Source organism: Bos grunniens, chromosome 25 (assembly GCF_055505025.1).
Source record: "Bos grunniens cultivar Pamir isolate PY7600 chromosome 25, Bosgru_T2T1.0, whole genome shotgun sequence".
NCBI classification, from domain to species: Eukaryota; Metazoa; Chordata; class Mammalia; order Artiodactyla; family Bovidae; genus Bos; species Bos grunniens.
The window spans coordinates 12,333,903-12,355,675 of record NC_141189.1 but is presented as its reverse complement, the minus strand read 5'-3'; the positions used below and the strand labels follow the sequence as shown (position 1 = coordinate 12,355,675).

The 21,773-nt window shown below is 38.1% G+C and overlaps 1 protein-coding gene across 15 annotated transcripts in view; it reads right to left on the bottom strand.

The window, feature by feature from the left end:
* Positions 1-21,773, bottom strand: part of AUTS2 (activator of transcription and developmental regulator AUTS2) — a 1,218,095-nt gene that overhangs the window by 678,006 nt on the left and 518,316 nt on the right. For 14 of the 15 annotated variants that reach the window (XM_086374668.1, XM_086374650.1, XM_086374654.1 and 11 more), the window contains 2 exons: positions 19,057-19,158; positions 1,974-2,009 (listed from right to left, as the gene is read on the bottom strand). In XM_086374668.1, the coding sequence (XP_086230794.1) occupies positions 1,974-2,009; positions 19,057-19,158 (138 nt within the window). The remainder of the gene's footprint in view (positions 1-1,973; positions 2,010-19,056; positions 19,159-21,773) is intronic. The other variant, XM_086374653.1, reaches the window with a different exon arrangement.

Genomic DNA, 21,773 nt, shown 5'->3' with positions numbered 1-21,773 from the left:
TTAGTACCTGAAATTAAATATTACATGTGATATTGCTGAGATAGAAACTGAAACAGAAGATGCTTTTTGATGAGGACTTGGCAATAATAACAATGGATTTTGCACTTTCATAACATAATAATCCCATTATTGGAAACACATTCTATGTAGAACATTTTTGTCATAGTTGAGAGCTGAACTTACATCTGGTATGTATCTCCTCGATGTAAGCTAATAATACTACAGATTTTTATATATAAGCAAAGTAATATTAAGAATAATTTTTCTAAAGTACGTAAAAAAACCTTTTATACTCATCCAGCTCTGTGTAAGTGTAAAAAGTATTTGAGATTTATAATTGCAAAAGACTTTTGATTCATAAGAACCTATTGTTACACAATTAAAATAAACATTCCTGGAATTAGAAAAGTAAGTGACCAAAAGCATAATAAAATTCTCAGTACTTTTAGAGGTGATTTTCTTCTTTCAGAGTGCTCTTACTGACAATAATATATATATATATATATATATATATATATATTTGAATGCTCAGTCTGGAAGTAATCAGAGGCTGAGTCAGTGGCATTGGCCTCCTTCTGCTGAAGAAAGTAAAGAGGGGGGATTTAGCTTTTGGATAGAGAATAAACATTGGCAGGCTCCAGATTTTACTTCCAGCATCTCAACCCACATCCAACCTGGTGTGAAGAGATGGCAGATGGGACTACTTCTGTTATTTCGGCTGCTGAAGCAGGATCTTGTTTCAGCATCCTGCTTGTTTCTATAAGCATGAATATTCAACCACAATAAGGAGTAAGGATAAGTGTGCTGACTGTATGAAGCAGGTAACAAGAAATCATCAACCCTTTCTCTTTGTATCATAGGCTAAGACCAGAAAAAAAAAAATCAACATTTAATAAATGCCACTTCATCTAAGCTTGGAAAAGACTTATTATTCAATGAAAAGATGCTTGTTTTCATGGATTTAATGTAAATGTAAGGAGAGAAATGTGTGGGCAGAAGAAAGCCAAAGTAATTAGCATTTTAGGGGGGAGAAATTTAAAGGCAACACAACAGAATCAGTAACCATTTTCCACTTTATTTTCATGATTTCATTATTTTCCCTGAAAATGCTGAGCAGATATTAGAGTATCTGTGTTCATCACTCAGAACATAAATAAGATTCCTTCAAATTCCTTTAAATATCACAACAAATGTCTACATGGGCATGTTATCCCACTGTGTAAATAACGTTTATGTGTAATTCTTATTTATTTATATTTTGAAAAGCATTACTGGATCCAAGAAGGATAATTTAGCTATAGATAAGAGGAATGGAAGTGACAATTTCTTCATGAATGAGAAATATTGGGCTAAGCCCTGAGGTGTATCACCATCCACACACTTCCCAAAGGACAGATAATAAGGTCTTAAAATTAAATAATACACCTATAGTCAATAAAATGACAAGTTTGATGATTGATGGGAAAAAAATCTAAAGGCCACCTACTCAGACTGTGAGGGAAAGCATACAGTCACCTCTCAAAAAAATTAAAATATGGCAATTCATTGCATAAGTGGGGCAGTTCTTCAAGGGATCTTAAAGAACATGTATACCTCATTGCATAAATTGAATTCCATCTTCCACTTGACCACTTCCACTTGACACTTCTCACTAAAAAACCAATTTTTCAGGAAAGGTGGCACAGGTCAAGCAGGATTCCCTGTATCTCCTTACTCTGCCAGGTGAGGGGCAAACGTGCTGGGTGCTAGGAACCAGACACATTTTTGAGACTGACTTGTGAACCCTAGTGCCCAGCAGGTGATGTATTTTAAAAATAAAACAACTCTCAGTTAAAAGATGGACATCAGTCTGCTCTTCAGGACTGAGAGGGAATTTCTTGGACGTTTTTTTTTCACATCCTAATGAGTATATATTACACAAGAAAATGAATGCCAGCGCGAGGCACACATGTGGAAGTTGAGATAAAACTTACGAAGTAGCCTGTTCCCAAGCTGGAAGGAGCTGAACTCTGCAAGAAAGCATAAAAACAAAGTGGAAAATCAGCAATGGTTTTTAACACGTTCCAATCCACACAGCTCATTACCAGTTCTTCGCAGGCTTTTCATCACGACACCACATCGCCTGTATACGCGGCCCCTTGTCATCTGCTACTGATACAAACACCGTGTTGCTTAATTTTCCCCTTTACATCTCTCAACAACTCAGAGATGCTAACGTGCTATTTACTGAATTCCAAGCTTCTGCGGTGGACGTAATTGCCAATTTATTTGACAGGCAGCTGGGTAATGAATTAATGATGGCATTTCGCCCTGCACTGAGACTAAACAGACACGCATCAGCCTGCCTCCCTGACTTGCTGACATTCAATGCCCTGGTCTCAAGCTACTCAGTTTTGTGGCCGCAAAGGGGCAGGCAAGAGGAAAGAGCCCAGACTGACTTGAAAATAAAAAGCCCAGTGGGTTTGGATGACTTTTCCAGTGTGTGACCTACTTGCCAGCTTATTCCCTCAAGGCACCAGTTAGTACACACAGAGCGCTTTTCAAAACTGAGACATTTTGTAAACATAATTAGTAGACTAAAATGCAAAGAATGTGTGGGTAAAGGGAAGTGGTGAAAAGCACCATTCTTCTAAAGGTTTTAGTCACCAAAGTTATCAGTTTAGGCTTCCACAGTTCTCACACAAAGGGAACTAAAAAACAGTGATGCTGAGACGTACCTGGGCCATCACTTCATAGGGGAAAGAGACCCAAAAAAGAACTTGGTTTGAATTTTAAACTTGTCTGTGTTGTTTTTTCCCCCTAAAACCTCTCATTACAAATTCTTTAATTTGCAGTGTCCTCTTTATGAACGAGAGAGGCCCCAGATAAGCTTGAAACAAAAAGAACGCTAACACTGAGACACTCCTCAGGTCTCAGCAAGGAATCCTTGTACCAGCAAGGCCTCTCCCTGCCAGGCTTGGGCCGGTTGTTACACCTTCCACCTACAGGGAACGGACTTCCACGGTGATGCAACAGTTACTTGGGTAACCTCTAACTGTTCTACCTAAATGCCTGGTCCCTGCTCTGCAAACCACAGGTAGCATGTACCCTCTGCTTGACTCATCCTGGTTTCCCTAGCACTTAGCTCAATGCCTTGCACATAGGAGGCATTTGGTAAGTATTAGTTGAATTAATGTATGTATAAATCGATGAATGCTTAGACTGTATGGGGATGGGACTCAGGTGAACTTAACATCTCCAAAAATCATATCTCCAAAGATAGATATGATTCTTGATTTTATATCAGTTTTGAAAAGGAAATAATGGTGCTGTAAGTACAAAGAGCATCTGTATCAAACAAGGACATTGAGCTCCAGGGCATTCCTAAATTCAGCACCTGGAGCAAAACTTTCTTCCCCTCAGTGTTCCAGACAGGCTTGGGGGAATAAAGAACCTAGATATGTGATCCTGGACACTGGATTTTCAAAAACCTTGCTGCATTTGTGCTCCTATAAACGGTACGTAGGGAGAGCAACAGTAGTCATGGAGACAGCTCCTCAGAGCAATGATTAGCCATGTGATGGCATCACCTGTTTTCAGCACCCACCACCCCTACTCCCCCACCCATGGCAGAACACAGGAAGGCAAAAGCCAAGTTAGATCTCCACCAGCCTGGAGTTGTGCCCCTGGGAGGCAAACTCATTTTAGAATGAATTACTCAGAGAGAGCATGGGATTTGTTTATTTCAGTGTTTCCCCCCCCTTTCTGCAAATGTATTTTTTATCCAAGAAGCAGAAGGACCCCTTCAAGCCCACCTCCCCACCCCCACATACATATCATCTTATTGTATACCAAGAAAATGACATCCTTCAGGTCCCGGGAAGCTCTGTTATACTCATTTTGCATATATATTGTACATTACTCAGGGAGCTGGGTGGAGAAGAGAGCTTTGTTGTGCATATTTGTTCTGGCTATTGTTTATGCAGGTCTGACTGAATGAGGGAACAGTGGGTATCATTTCAATTTCTGATGTCAACATCAAATTACTTATTTAATTTCATGCCTGGTGAAGCATTGTATAGCTACACGCAGAATCATTTCACTTCATTTGTTATGCTGTGTTTTCGTGGCGATTGGCTTGCCTTCCAACTGACAGCTTTAATTACGACATGAATTTGATTGCACTGCCGAGGAATTAACATAATGCAACAAAGCATTTAAGAACCCTGCCTTACAACACCCCCCTCACATACACACGCATGCATGCACGCACGAGCACAGACAGACACATGAAGGAACAGACCCAAGATCCTCATGTACGTTAAAGGCCCACTGGAGTTTCAACTTTTGCTAGAAAGCATATAGAACTAGAGAGTCAGAGGCTACCCACATTTGAACTCACCATTTTGTGTGTGTGTGTGTGTGTGGCATTCAGCTATAATTTCTGGACCTAGCAGAAAAGTTCGTAGAAAAACTCTTCTAATCTACTTTGCCAAATGTCCATGGCGTTGACATTTCCTCCCCTCTAACTCCTTTCTCCACTATATTTTTCTTGGCCGATTGCCAGCTCCCTTCAATCATTGCTGGAAAACTTGAACAGAAACGTTTCTGAAATAAAGTGATTTCTCCTTGGTCCAGTTCTATAAGCCCAAGAATCTGCTAAGGCCCTGTGTTCAGTGGGATGCTACTCCTGGTCCTTCACCATCAGACAGAGGTATAACAGAAGTTTTGAGACCAGCCACAGGGCAGAGAAGCAGGGTTTCACTGACACTCAGGTCACATACCACATGCCTCAGGCCTTGCTAACCAAAAATCCAGAAAAGTCTCTGTCATTTATACTTAATCTAAGTATATATTTAAAAGCTGAAAATATTTGATAGTTTTAACATTTTTCCAAGTCACAAATTCCATGAACAACTTAAACCATGGGCAACAATAGATTATGCTACATTATTGTGTTAGTAGCTCAGTTGTGTCCAACTCTTTGTGACGCCAAGGAATGTGGCCCCACCAGACTCCTCTGTCCATGGGATTTTCCAGGCAAGAGTGGGTTGCCATTCCCTTCTCCAGGGGATCTTCCCAACCCAGGGATTGCAGGCAGATTCTTTACCACCTGAGCCACCAGGAAAGTCCCAGATTATCCTATAAAAATGAAATAAGTATTTAAAAATAGCTTTTTTACTGTTAGAAATGTTTTATGTTTCTATAGCTATTTGTTTACAAATGTGCATCTAGGAATTATTATTGTTTTCTCATGTTACAGGAGACAGACAGCATGAAGAAAGGGCTCTGGAAAGCAGATAGGTGATGATGTCCTGACCACTGAACCATTTGATGAAATCAAGTTGAATTTTAACTTTCTATGCTTCCCCAATTTATAATGAGAGGAAAGGGGCTTCCATTTTTGTTGCTTGGACAGAGATTGCATACATTGTCCAAACTATATAGCAAAAGTGGCCACAGAATCTAAAAAAGGGTATAAGTCAAAATGAGGCTTGAAAAACTAAGTTTTTTTAATTCAATAAATAAAAGCATCCTTGAATTTAAAAGCATTTGAAGTCAATCATATACACATGTTTAGGCAAATATGTTTGTTGAATAATGAAAAAGGCTTATTTCTTTAAGAAATTCTTATTTCTTTAAGTGATAGAGTTGCCAATTCATTCATATTTTCTGTGTATTACATAGAAATGAGAGGTATAGAGGGACTGAGAAAACAGAGTTAGAAAAAGTATTTAGTGGTTTCCACGAGAAGACAAGAGTATGAAGAAATTCCAGACAGTTGGCTATCGGATATGTGATTTCCAGGCTCATTATAAGCTATCTCCTGTTTAACATGGTCTTTGCATTTGTTTTTTTGTTTTTTCCCAGATTTGACCACTGTTGCAGCAATCTCCGCAAATCACCTACCTCGAACTCATTAAGTTGTAAAGAGGAGCTTTCTTACAAACACACTGTACCTCGGTCTCCGAGCTGCGCGGGCCGCAGACACAGTAATGGGGCGCGTCGCTGAAAGACATTTTCCAGGAAGGAGGATGCTGCTGTTGACACTCAAGTCCGCCAGCAGACAGTCATTGAATGCATGCTCATTCTACTCCTCTCATTGCCCCCCACCTGACTTGCTTTCCATCTCTGTCACTAAGCTATTATTGAAGCTACTCATTAAACCCATGAAGTTAAAATTTCTGTTTTAACATCTTACCTAGAACAAGGGATTTCAAAAATCGGTTATCCATCCAAAATAGATGTACTCCTTTCATTAGAGATCTACACAGAGAGGCCATGGCTACTATTACGGCTCCCTAAGCATGTGATGGATGTGTGCTTCACCCCAGAGGAAAATGTAAGCTCTGACCCTAGGGCTAATTTAAAAACAGTATTTTAAAATTCTTCCAAATTATCATGCGTGTCTGACATCCCTGCCTATCCACCCTCATGTTATACTTTTTCTTCTTGGGAGTGAAAAGTAGAAGGATCATGCTAAGAATCACATGGCCAAGTATATTTCTTACAAAGGTCACAAGACGAGTTCATTTGTTTTCTGTAGTGTTTTAGAAAACAATGACAATTAAAAGAACCTAAAATTTTAATCTTAAGAAATGTGCCTTGGAGATAAAGATTACTGATAACTTATAAAGATGAAAAATATATATAAGTAGAGAAATGAACCACTAGTGGAAGTAAAAACGTGGGCACAACTTGAAAAAACATCACGGGTGGAAACGGTCACTTCCAAATTCAATTTTCAACCTGTTACAATCCATTTCAAGTTGTTACCAGCTCTCATCTCTATTCAGCAGCCTTCGGGCTTTTCCCCCTAATTTCATTCTTGCTCTCATTTTTATCTGCAGTTATTCACATAAAAGGAAAAGTAAACATTTTAAAATAAAAATTACAACATTCCTTCTAACACCTTTGAGAGGCTTTTTAAATATTAACTTATATGGTAGGTTAAATAGTGTCCCCCTAAAATTACAGGGCCTTCTTGGAACCTAAGAATGTGATTGTGAGGGTTAATTTTATGCATTGACTTCATTGTGCCACTGGGTAACCAGATATCTGCTCAAATGTTAGTCTGGGTGTTACTCTGAGGGTGTTTTTGGATGAGTTTAACATTTAAACTAACAGGATGAGTAAAGCATACTGTAAGTAAAGCATAATGTAAGTGGGCCTCATCCAATCTGTTTAATAGAACATAAGGGATGGCTGTACTCAAATTAAGAGGGAATTCCCTTGACTCAGCCTTCAAAGTGAAACAGTTTCCCCCCCCCCCCACTTTCAGGCTCAGACAGACTGACACACAGACTTTTCTGGGGTGTCAAGCCCTCCAGTCTTTCTGGTTCTCAGACTTTGGGGCTCAGACTGGAACTAACCATCAGCTCTCCTAGGTCCCCAGCTTGCTGACTGTACATTTTGAGACTTGTGAACCTCCATAACTGTTCAAGTCTATACATTTTATGACTCTGTTTCTCTTGAGAACCCTGACTGATATAAATGAACTTGTTTGAAAACAGGGACTTTGCAGGTGCAATTAAGTTGAGGTCATACTGGATTTAGGTGGAACCTAAATCCAATGACTGCTCTCCTTATAAGGAAATCAGATGTACAGAGCTACAAATAGAGTAAAAGGCCATGTGAATAGAGGCACACATTAAAGTGAGGTGGTTATAAGCCAAGTATCATCAAGGATTTTAAGAAGCAACCAGAAGCCAGTAGAGCAAAGGAAGGACTCCTTTCTGAGACTTCAGAGAAATCATGGCCCTGCCAATACTTAATGCTGGACCTCTAGCCTTAAAAACTACAAGATAATAATAAATTTATTGTTTTAAGTTTCCTGGTTTGAGATTATGCATACAGTTGCCCAGGAAACCAAGAGAGTCTATAGCCGCCTTACTATGAACTAGAAAATATCATGTGATCAGCTCCTGTATTCATTCCCTCTGCTCTAGCCACAAAGGCCTGCCCCACCCCTCACATTTAAACATGTCAGGCTTACCCCTGAGTCAAGGCCATGATCTTGTCACTTATCTTGCCTCAATATTCTTCCCCCCTTTCATCATTCAGGCTTCAGTTTAAACATCACCAAACAAAAAGGACTAATTCAATTACTCCAGTTAAAGTGGCAACACTCTGCCACACCCCCCACTACTGCTTTGTTTACTTCGTAAAATGTATTACATCAAAAATAATGCTATCGTTTGCTCTCAGGTTTGCTGTTTGCCTTCCTCAATACAGTAGAAGCTTCATGAAGCCAAAGGTTTCATCTTGTTCCCCACTCAACCTCAAGTGTCCAGAACTACACCTGACACTTAGAAGGTATTAGATAAATATTCCTGGACAATCGAAACACTGGTGTATCCAAGAAAACACAGAAAAATACGATACAGGAAATGCAAAAGACATAAACAAAATGGTAGGGAAAATGAAAATATGGCAAAAATAGAAAAAGAAAAGAAAGGAGAAACAGAATACCAAGAGTGTGTAACAGGTCTGGATTAGATTTTCTACTTAAATACAGGGAAGTTCATTGATGGTGTGGACTGTGACCGTTTCTTCCTTAATAGTAACTAGTAAACCTGGCAATAAAGTTTGGGTGCTGGGTGGGAAGAAAGGAGGCTAGGACAGATGCTTGCACAGATGGATGGGTGTTGGGACAGTGGGCTAGACAAACCATTAAAAACCCCGAAACCTGGGAGATTCGAGATACGAGAAGGGACATCTCAAAAAGCAGCAGAAAAAATGCATCAACTGTGGTATTAAATGAACTAAAGAGCTACAGAGCAATAAGATTAGAGAACTGTATTACATAATAGTTACGAGAATTCCCCTTTGACCTAACTTGAAATGTTTCAATTCTTTTAACATCTTGAACATTTTAAAAGTATGAAATACTTGTCTGCCTTTTCACAATTAAAATCTTGACCCCAAATTCTTTCAGAGATAGATTAGTCACATCCATGTAGTTATCTGAATAAAGCATTAAAGGAGTTTATTTCCACAGGGTGGTGGCAGGAAGAGTCTGCTAGAAGTGAAATTGGGCTACAGAAGAAGAAAAAAAAAAAAAAAAAGAGTACTCCAGAAGAAACAAGTAGAAGGTATAAACCACAGGGAAGTAGAGGAAGAAAGGGAAGATGAAGCGGTAGCTTCATACATCCTGGTGGAAGATTCTGCTAATAGCCTCAGGAGTGTGGGACTTCGTCTGCAGGATCTTAAACAAGATGGTTTAATAGTGAGTTCTGACTCTCAGAAAAACAACTGTTGGGACTTATCCAGTCCAGTGGCTGGGACTCCATGTTCTCAACGCAGGGGGCTCAAGTTCGATCCCTGATTAGGGAACTAGATCCCACATGAATGACTAAGACTTTGCATGCCAAAACCAAGATCTGGTGCAACCAATAAAGAAAGTAAGTAAATAAATATTTTTAAAAAACAACAACTGTGGAAGCTTTGTAGAGTAACAGGGCAAAGAAAACAGAGCTGGGTCAGATTCTATCATTGGGAGGCCACAGTAATCACAGTAATCACGGTAATCATCTATGTAAGAAATGATAAGGGCATTTGAACATCAGTCATGTAAAGGTGAAGATGATCATAGCCAAATGCTTCCTCAGAAATAGAGTGACTACGTTAAACAGGAAGAGGAAGGAAAACAGTTCAAGTTTGAAGGTAATAGCTCTGAGACCCAGTATGGAGATAGGGAAATAAAAGAGTTCAGGTTTGAGAAAACAGAGTATAAGGAGGATTTTATTTGAGAGGAAAATGGTGTTTGTCACGATTGAGACAAGCAGGTGTTGTGGAACTGCCAGCTACAAGGGAATTCAAATCAGAAAGTTTAGAAAAGGCTCCTACGGTTAAGTATAAACCTGATGTAAAAGAAGGGAATAAATATTTTTGAGCACAGTGAATGTGCCAAGAACTGTTAAAGTAATTCAAACACATGGTACCAGGTAATTTTTAAAAGAAACCTTACATGGTAGATGAAATGATCCCCATTTCGCAGAATAAGAAACCAAGGCTTGGAAAGATCAAATTTTTTGCTCAAGGTCATATGGATAATAAACAGCAAACTAGCTATTAAAACTTGATCTGTTTGTAACAAATGCCCATGATCACTTCAAAATTTGAGGTTTTGTTCTATGTGTTAAGTCTTTAAGTAAGTTTATCTCAAGACTTTTGACAACTTCCTCAGTTACAAAATTCTGTTTAAGTTTAGAAGCAATACTTTCCCTTCTGAATAACTCATCATGAATATTTATATAGTCAATTATTCCCCTTAACTTTTTCCTTAGTGACTAATCTAAACAAGTTACTGTTTCTCCTTGATGTGGACAATGTGAGAGTCCCTGTAGACTACTATTCCCTCCTGGCAATATGCTGTGGGGATACATAATTTGGAAAAGCCAAGCACATTTGGTTTTTGAGCTTTACCCATGAGTCAAATTCTCCAGCCACACTGGAATTCTTTTTTCTTAATCTTTTTGCCTCTCCAATTGAAAAAAAAAAAAAAGAAACAAAGCTGGAATAACATAGTTATCTTGATTAGAGGCACTTGAGGTAAGTCTCAACTTCCAGAGCTTCTAAAAATATCATTCAAGTGAGTGGAAGACTGAAAGAGAATTTCATCTCAGCTTAAAATCTAGAGTGGGCATTGTAAACTAACAGGGATTAAATTCACTCTCCCGCTTTAAGTAACTAAAACAACTAGACAAAATGTGTGAAAAAAACAAACTTTTTAAGAAACTGGGCAATAGCAGTGTAGTGATCTTAGAGAGACAGAAAGAAAACAAAATAATTCTTACAACTGCCCCAGCATAGTTCCTGGAGAGAGTTTTCATGCCATAGTAGGGTGGCTGGGGGTAACCCAGGTAGATCCCAGAAGAATCCCTGAGTTGAGAAGGTAGAGTTGACAGTCAGAAGAAGCCAAGTCAGCTGAAATTAGCAAAGCAGAGGATGGGAGAAAAGTCAGGTTCACAGTGAGAAAAGCAGGAAACCAGGAGACATCTTTCCTCGTGTCATCACCGGAGTCCGTATCAGCACATCCATGCGACAAAAGTACCCAAGGCAAGGGGAATGACCACCGGGAAGGAGCAGGTAGAACGACTGTCAGAGTCACAGAGGGCAGCGGATAACTGGCACTCCCACCAGCCAGAGTGGAAAAACCTTGTCCACATCAGGAATTAGGCAGAGTCTTCAGCACTGGGGAAAAACAAGCTTTGTCCTAAAGGTTGTTCTGGATGCTCCAGCCAGAAAAGCATAAAAGCAAACCTCAGAAGAAATAAAAATATTATTTTCAAATGGCATAATTGTATCCCAGAAAAAAAGCTCAAGAATATTTATGAAAACCAAAAATATCCAGCACTCATCAAAAACAAAAAAATTCCCAATATTTGGCACCTTTAAAACAGTCAGCCACAAACAAAAGCCAGAAAATACAATCCATAATGAGGAAAAAAACCAATCAATAGAAACAGACTCAAAAATTACACAGATGACAGTTAGCAGAATATGAACATTGAAACAGTGATAACTATTTTCCACATGTTCAAGAAAGTAATGAAAGCATGAGCATGGTAAGCAGCAACAAGGAGATATTTTAGCAAACAAAAACCAGTAGTGGTCTTTGAATCTATCTCCTGATTTTCTGATAGTCATTAGAGTAATTATTAGTTCTCCTTTAAGGAAAAAAAAAGGAAGTATCTTTATTCTTTAAAATATCATGGGGGTAGACATTGCCCTCATACCCAAAAGAGTCATTTTGTGACTTGACTTGTCAAAGGCATTCATCTCAAAGATTTTAGATTGCAATGGCCCTGAGGTAAGGCTCTGCAACCTCACAACTATTCATGTGAAGGAAATAAGTGACTGGAGGTTTTGAAACATTTCACTAAAAGCTACCTACTTCTTTTTCTTCCCTTTTCTTTTTTCATATGTGTCATTTCTCCTTCTTTCATCTTTTAATAGTGCTGCAAGAAGTATGAATTTTAATAATAAGCAACATAAACCCAAAGTATATCACAGACTAACCTGACACAAGATTGACAGGATTGTTACAGCCCTAGTATTTTTTTTTTTAATTTTTTACTATGGTAAAAAAAAAAAAAAATATATATATATATATATATATATACACACACACACACACACACACATATAAAATAAAATGCAATATTTCAACTTATTTTAAGTGTACAATTCAGTGGCATCAGTTACATCATAATGCAATGCAGCTATCAAAACTATCTATTTCTAAAACTATTTCTTCACCACAAACAGAAACTTTGTTACAGTTAAACCATAACTCTCATCTTTCACAGTTTCCTACCCCTACCAGCGGTCCCTGGAAACTCTCATTCTACTTTCTGCCTCTAGGAACTTGCATATTCTAGATACTTCACATCAGAAAATATTTGTCTTTTTATGTCTAGATTCTTCCACTGAGCATAAGGTTTTCAAGACTTGAACTTCACACTGGGCATAACGTTTTCAAGACTCCAACTTCATTCTTTTTTATGGCTAATGCTCCCATGTCCATATATGCCACTTTTTGTTCATCCATTTACCTGCTGATGAACTCTTGGGATGTTTACATCTTCTGCTTACTATAAATGATGCTGCAGTGAAAACTGGCATGTAAGTATCTCTTTGAGGACCTGGTGTCTGGGTATATACCTAAAAGGAGAATTGGTGGCATGTATGGTAATTCTGTTTAGCTTTTTGAGGAATGTCAAGCTGTTTTCCACAGTGGATTTATCATTTTATATTTCCACCATCATGTACGAAGGTTTCAACTTCTTTAAATTCTTGCCAACACTTGCTATTTTCCTTTCTTCAAAGTATAACTATCCTAGTAGCTGTAAAGTAATATCTCATTCTGGTTTTGATTTGCATTTCCCCAATCACTATAATGATGAGCATTTTTCATGGGCTTACTGGTTATTTGTATATATTCTTTGTATAAATATCTGCTTAAGTCCTTTGCCCATTATTGAATTCAGTTGTTTGTCTTTTTGTTGTAGTCTTTACATATTCTAGATATTAAACATTTATCAATTATATGATTTTCAAATATTTTCCTCCCATTCTTTGGGTTTTTTTTTTTTTTTTTTTCATTTTCCTGACAATACCCATTGATGCACTGCTGCTGCTGCTGTTAAGTCGCTTCAGTCGTGTCCGACTCTGTGCGACCCCTGAGACAGCAGCCCATTAGGCTCCTCTGTCCCTGGGATTCTCCAGGCAAGAACACTGGAGTGGGTTGCCATTTCCTTCTCCAATGCATGAAAGTAAAAAGCGAAAGTGAAGTCGCTCAGTCGTGTCCGACTCTTAGCGACCCCATGGACTGCAGCCCACCAGGCTCCTCCGTCCATGGGATTTTCCAGGCAAGAGTACTGAAGTAGGGTGCCATTGCCTTCTCCACATTGATGCACAGAAGTTTTTAATTTTGATGAAGTCCAACTTACGTATTTTCTCTCTAGCTACTTGTGCTTTTGATGTCGTATCTAAAAATCCACTGCAAATTCAAGGTCATGAAGATTTACACACATTTTCCTGTAAGAATTTTATGGTTCTAGCCCTTACATTTAGGTCACTTATTAATTTTGAGTTAATTTTTGTTCATGGTGTGATGTAGGGGTCCAAATTCATTCTTTTGCATGGGAAAATCCAGTTGTCCCAGCACCATCTGTTGAAGAGAAAATTCTTTCCCAATTAAATGGATATTAAACTCATGTTAAAAATCACTTTGCTATAGATGTATGAGTTTATTTCTGAACTTTCAATTCTATTCCATTGATCCATATGCTTACACTAACTCTAGTACCACACAGCTTCGATCACTGTAGCTTTGTAGTAAGTTTTGAAATTGGGAAGTGTGACTTTCCCAAACTTGTTTTATTTCAACACTGTGTTGACTTTTAGGGGCTTCATGCCATTTCATATGATTAGGAGTGCCTGATTTTCCATTTTTGCGAAAAAGGACATTGGAATTTTCACAGACATTGCATTGAATCTGTAGATTGGTTTGAAGGGTATTGATATCTTAACAATACTCAGTATTTCTATCCATGATCACAGAATATCTTTTGTCAATTTCTTTGATCAAAAGGAAAACAAATTTAGGGAAACCAGTAAAAAAGATCTCAATAACCATACAATCCTGTGCTCTTGTTCCTTGACCTAGTGCGCTTTCATTTCTCTACTCTGTGATGAAATTATGATTAACTAATCCTGGAATAATTTCCAGGGTCAATATGATCTTATATTAAAAGCACAACAAAATCTCAGAACAGTTATTTAAGCATTAAGTACTGTTAACAAATTAGATAAGAAATATCTATTTCTTTAAATTTACAGTTCCACCACAAATTCAATGAAACATATAAACACAAGGAAATATTCTTGTATATATATTCATACTCACAGTGAAAGACTGAGTATTCTTTATTTATATATTTGATACTATACCACATTAAAAGAAAAGGTAATCATAATTAAGATATTAAGAGTTCTGCAAAAATATTATACTTTTTGTTTATCCCACTTAATTCTTGTACAAACTTGCTTGTGTACTCAGTCAATAGGCCATGTCCAACTCAGGCTCTTCTGCCCATGGGATTTCTCAGGCAAGACTACCAGGGTGGGTTGCTATTTACTCTCTAGGGAACCTTCCCAACCGAAGGATTGAACCCATGGCTCCTTCATTGGCAGGTGGATTCTTTATCACTGAGCCACCAAGGAAGCCCAAGAATTTAATAGTCCATATATCAAATGTCACCCTAAATTTAACAATCTTTCCTGAGAGGTACAGGAAGATCTCTGTGTCTTAGGGTTGCCTACCTTGACTGACAGAGAAATGGACAGTAAAAAAAAGTTTTGAGTACATACCCCTAAGATACCTGTTTATGAATTATATATAAGAACTACTCTTTACTTATTAAATTGAATATTAGTAAAGCTTAATTTCTATTTTTTAAAGAAAAAATAAGCCATAATATTTTTTTCCTATAATACACTGGATCACCTTGTACAGCATAATCAAGAAAATCAGAGAATTAAAAAAGAAGAAAACAAAAGGGGAAGGTTTTTGCTCTTTATGATATATCCTCACTCTACTGCTTCTTGAAACTCAGAGACTCTGAACACTGTCTCATTTTTAAGCCAAAACAATCTTGAGAAAGTACAACAAAGTTGAAAGTATCAGGCTGCCAGACTTGACACTAAACTACAAAGCTATAGTAACCAAAACACTATGGTATTGGAACAAAAATGGACACGTGGGTCAATGAAACAGAACAGAGATCACAGAAATAAACCAACGCTCACAGGGTCTATTAATCTATGACAGAGGAGGCAAGAATAAACGATAGGGAAAAGAGTATCTTTAATGAATAGTGTTCGGAAAATTGGACAGCTACATGCAAATGAATGAAAGTGTACCACTTTCTCATGTTATATAAAAAAATAAGCTCAAAATGGATAAAAACTTAAATATAAGACCTGAAAGCATAGAACTCCTAGAAAAAAAATAATTACAGGCAGTAATCTCTTTGACATTAGTCTTACCAATTTTTTTTGGATATACCTGCTCAGGAAAGGGCAACAAAGAAGCAAAAATAAACAAATGGAACTATATATAAAGCTAAAAAGCTTTTTGAACAACAAAGGAAACTACCAACAAAACAAAAAAGTAACACTGATTTGGAGAAGATACTTGCAAATGATATTTCTGATAAGGGGTTGGTACCCAAAATGTATAAAGAACTCATAGAACTCAATGTCAAAAAAATAAACAACCTGATTAAAAAATACATAGAGAACCTAAATAGGCATGTTTCAAAGAAGATATACAGATGGCCAATATGCACATGAAAAATGTTAACATCATGAATCAGCAGGGAAATGCAAATCAAAACCACAATGAGATTATCACCTCACACCAGTTAGAATGGCTATCAAAAAGACAAGAAACGACCCAATCAAAAAATGGGCCAAAGAACTAAATAGACATTTCTCCAAAGAAGACATACAGATGGCTAACAAACACATGAAAAGATGCTCAACATCACTCATTATCAGAGAAATGCAAATCAAAGCCACAATGAGATACCATTTCACGCCAGTCAGAACGGCTGCGATCCAAAAGTTTACAAGCAATAAATGCTGGAGAGGGTGTGGAGAAAAGGGAACCCTCTTACACTGTTGGTGGGAATGCAAACTAGTACAGCCACTATGGAGAACAGTGTGGAGATTCCTTAAAAAACTGGAAATAGAACTGCCATACGACCCAGCAATCCCACTGCTGGGCATATACACTGAGGAAACCAGAATTGAAAGAGACACATGTACCCCAATGTTCATCACAGCACTGTTTATAATAGCCAGGACATGGAAGCAACCTAGATGTCCATCAGCAGACGAATGGATAAGAAAGCTGTGGTACATATACACAATGGAGTATTACTCAGCCATTAAGAAGAATATATTTGAATCAGTTCTAATGAGGTAGATGAAGCTGGAGCCTATTATACAGAGTGAAGTAAGCCAGAAAGAAAAACACCAATACAGTATACTAACGCATATATATAGAATTTAGAAAGATGGTAATGACAACCCTGTATGCGAGACAACAAAAGAGACACAGATGTATAGAACAGTCTTTTGGACTCTGTGGGAGAGGGAAGGGGGAGAATGGCATTAAAACATGTATAATATCATATAAGAAATGAATCGCCAGTCCAGGTTCGATGCAGGATACTGGAAGCTTGGGGCTGGTGCACTGGGATGACCCAGAGGGATGGTATGGGGAGGGAGGTGGGAGGGGGGTTCAGGATGGGGAACACGTGTACACCCGTGGCGGATGCATGTTGATGTATGGCAAAACCAAAAATAAATAAATAAATAAAAAGAAAGACAAGAAACAACAAGTGGTGGTGAGAAGGTGGGCAAAAAGGGAAGCACTGTGCGTGGACGTTGAGAATGTAAATCTGTGCAGCCATTATGGAAAATAGTATGAAGATTACTCAAAAAACTAAAAATAGAACTACCATATGATCCAGGAATTCTACTTCTACTTCAACAGAAACAGTAAATCAAAAAAATATATATATATATGTATCCCTCCTTTCATTGCACCACTATTTACAACAGCCAAGATATGGAAGCAACCTAAATGTTTATCATCAGATAAATGAATTTAAAAAATACTATACACTGACGCACACATACAAAGGAAGACAACTCAGCCATAAAAAAGAATGAAACCTCAGTGGCAGCAACACAGAAAAACTGAAGGATACTGTGCTAAGTGAAATAAGTCAGACAGAGAAAAATGCGTACCGTATGATTTCACTTATACATAGAATCTACAAAACAAAGCAAACGAACAAACAAAACAGAAACAGACTCACAGACGTGGAGAACAAACAAGTGGCTGTCAAACAGTAGAGAGGTGATTGTGGGAGGATGGACAGACAAAGTCAGTAAAGGGAATTAAGTGTGAACTTCCAGTTATAAAATAAATATATCACAGGGATGTAAATGAACCTATAGAGAATACAGTCAATGATACCATAACAAATTTGTATTGTGACAGATGAAAGCTGGATTATTGTAGTGATCATTTCATAATCTATAAAAAATATCAAATCACTATGTTGTACACCTGAAACAAATGTAATACTATATATTAATTATATGCTGCTGTGCTGTGCTTAGTCGCTCAGTCGTGTCCAACTTTTTGTGACCACACGGACTGTAGCCCACCAGGTCCCTCTGTCCATGGGGACTTTCCAGGCAAGAATACCAGAGTGGGTTGCCATTCCCTCCTCCAGGGGATCCTCCCAACCCAGGGATTGAACCTAGGTTTCCCGCATTGCAGGTGGATTCTTTACTGTCTGAGCCACCAAAGAAGCTCAAGAATACTGGAGTGAGGAGCATACTATCCCTTCTCCAAGGGATCTTCCTGACCCAGGAATCAAACTGGGGTTTCCTGTATTGCAGGCAGATTGAAGCTACCAGGGAAGCCCATATTAATTATAACTCAATTTAAAAAGAAAAAGAAAGATGGTTAGAATCCTGAACTCACCACCTGTGGTGACTAAAGGGTAATCTGCAGCTTCCGGGGGCGGGGGGGGAGGAAGAAAGGAAAGAAAGATGAGGGAAGGCGGAGAGAGGGAGAGGGAAAGAAGTGATGAGAAGAGACAAGAAGAGAAAAAAGAAAAGAATCAGAAATTTCCCAAATTGAGTATGCTAATCACAAAAGGTAAAATGGTGTTATTTCTGGGAATGCTCTTCAATGGTTACCCAAATTATTTTTTTAGTGACAGTAGAATTATTTTCTTCCTCTAGTAAAAGTTTTTTTTGCAAATAAATCAAACAGGTTGGGAGGAAAAAAACAATACTGTCTCAACCTGTTAATGTTCCTTTTTTGCTATCACGAATAAAATTTTCCCCCTACTTGATCTATTTTAAAGGAAAGTTTTAAAATGTTGCTCTCAGGTGCAAAGATGGGTCAAGGATCCTGCTCTACGACACATTAGGGAGGGGTGTGAGACCACCCCAAGAGGGAAGAAGTAGTTCTGTGCCTTGCTGGTGCACAGGGGCCTGGAGAGTGGTTAGAACAGGTCTAGAAGGTGGACAGGCCCCCTTAAGAGGCATGTAGTGTGTGCTCACGGGGGTTTTCCTCTAGAAATCAGAAGGAAAGTAAGTGGTGGGTTAGTCATCCCTTCCAACAGGAATAAAACCAAAGAAAGGGGCTGTTACAGATCTCACAGGTGAGAAAGTGACAAAGGCCCACATTTAAGCAGGTCACCTCCCAGCTGCAGCGCTGCCAGACTAGGTCTTCCATTTGTAACACAGACACCAAAAGTACCATCACTTCCTTCTGTACCTTATAATTCTTTAAACACATTTTAAGTCAAACTAGAAAACAGAACAATACTATAAAGCAAGGCTCATATATGTGTCTGCCGAGAGAGGAAAAATGCTTGGGTATTTACAAAATGACATGAAGGGATGTGCTGGTGAACTGAAACTGGACTCAAGGGATGTGTGGTCTGGTGGTTTCAGTTTTTTTTAACTTACGTCGCTGAGCCTTTCCCGGGAGCTGCTCCTGTGGAAGCCTTTGGATTCTCCACTGGCGCTTTCACTGTCACTGTCCCTGCAGCTGTTCTGCCCTGGCTTGAGCTGAAGGAAGAAGAAAAGAGGAAAAAGAAAAGTGTCAGTGGTCTCCTCACACAACTGCTCCTTCACCCTTATTCTCTAAGCCTTGTCAAAAATGAACAATTTAAGGTCCTGGTCTTTAGCATTTTTCTCAGCTTCTGAATAGGGCCAGGCAAGCTGCTGTAGAAAGAAATATGGGGGATAAGATAAGTAAAACATTTAGCATAAAATGTCAATGTAGATAAGAAGACCTGAGCAAGCCTTAAATAAACACTTGAAAAGTCTAACATGAATCTTGGAGGGTAATCTTCCCTGAGATTTTTCCAATCCAGGTTTCACCAGCTATGATTTCCATCTTATTCTCTCTGTCCTCTTATGGAGAGAAAAAAAAAAAAAGAACCAACAAAGAGAACAAAAAACAAGTTTTTATTTTCCTAAGAGAAAATGATGAGATTCTTTATATTATCCTTTAACCACTAGGGAGACAATGACCCTGTTTTTCAAGATAATATTCTAAAGGTATTTTAAAATACCAAATTAAGACCAACAGCTTAAGTAAATTAAGTCAACATCCATTCAACAACTATGTATTAAGTATAACATCTGAGCCTGAGAGTAAAAACTAGAGATATGGTGCTTATTGACCAACTTAAATAGTCTCTGCTGTTTCATAGCTTTACAAAGCTGTTACCAGTTTCTACACATTTACTGGCTCTGATTTTCATGTACAGGATGTTCGACACATTTACCCAGATCTGATTTTCCATTCAAAATTAACAAACACACAGAACAGCAAACCACGACTCTATATAAGAGTGAGTCAAATTCACATGGACCATTAGTCTGTGATGTTATCACCAACCACGTTTGCAGAGAACCCAAGCAATGTGATGCAAGTTACAACACAGAGCCCCTTTACAATGTGCTCACTCTAGCGAGAGAAAGACAGAGCAGGATAAACAGAGACAGCAACACAATGAAATACATACACGCTAAATGAAAACCAGAAACGAGCCAGTGGTGTTCGGAGGAAAGGTAATTTCTGAAGTCTTGAACTGTAAAAAAAAGATTAAGCACCTATGGCTGAAAGGAGAGAGAAAGATATTCTTTATGAGAGAAAGTCAAAAAGAAAAGGCAGGGAAACCAACATGCTAGGAAATGATCAGGAGTCTTATCGGAATTTAAAACAACAACAACTTCTTCTGTGAGGAGATAGGAAGAGGGGGGCATGGGTTAGAAAATGGGAAATGTCAAACAGAACACAAGCCCCTTATTTCTGGGTAGCAAGGAATTTCAGAGAGTAGAACAGGTAACAGGTACCAAACATCTTGGCTGCAGGCTTTCATGTGGCTCTGGGACCATGGGGGAAGAGGAACCAAGATGAACGGAGAATGAAATCAAATCAGCATTTCTTGTAGCTTTAATGTGCCTCTTTAAAGACTACAGTTCAGGCCTGACTTTTGGTCATACCATCTAATCAGCTATTCCCAAATCCCCGCTATGTAAAATGCATTCTTTTTTTTTATTTCAACATTTCTACAAATCCACTTTTATCACTTCCTTCTAAAATCCCTTTCTCCAGGAAGTCTTCTCTAATGGAACCAAGAAAAATGATCCTAATTTTATTCTGTATCCTCCTGAGCCCTTAAGTACTTAGTTTCCTCCTAAGTTACTGTTAAACCTGCTAATTCTAAGTTAATTCAGATGCAAGCTATATGAGCCTTTCCTTATTACTATGGTATAAAAGTTCAGAATACTGTCATTCTCTTCAAGTTTTCATTTTTATACTTGTAATAAAGGGGAATTTAACCTAAAATGAACATCACTTCCTTTCAATTTCCTGAACATGTCAAGTCCATTCCTGGCCTGTACTTTTTCACACTAGATTTTCTCAGTCTGGAATGCTCACTCTCATTCTCTCTGCACTTTTCAGGTCAAAGTTTTTTTTTGAAGCTCAGATATTATCTCTTCCACCATGGTCTTTAAAGCGTTCTTTCTCTATATATTTATTTTTTGACATATGCTTTCAAAGTCTAGCAAGCATCTCATTTTTCATTAAATGCCTTTTATAATTGTGATATATTTTATCAAGTTTTAAAAGACCTGCATTAAATATATTTATACTAATGATAAAATCTGTGTGTGGAATGTAATTCATAAACAACGTCAGAACTCTTATCTCATTGGATCTCTGAGTTAAGTAGAGGCAGGTAAAACTAGCTCCAATGTGTGGAATGGAAAAAATAAATAAATAAAGGAAATCTGCTCAGAATTAGCAAACAGATTGAGGACTAACCCCATGTCTCTACTGCCTACTGCTATCTTCATTGTAATTCACAGTGCTTGTTTAAATGTTTACATTTAACCTGGAAATAATGATTCTGTGGTAGACCAGTATTCTCCCACAGAATTTATTTTCAATACATCTGTGGTAACTAACTGTATTCACAAAGAAATCTTATTAGGTAACATTTGATCAAATAATGTTTATAAAAACTAAGTCCTCCAACTTAGAGGAGAAATAAACATCAAACTGGGAATTCAGAGAATAAGAAAATCAAAACTTTTCCTAACGCTCAAATGGCTTAACAAAATCTGGACTTTCCTTTTGGGTCTCTTCCACGTTTCTTCATGGAAGG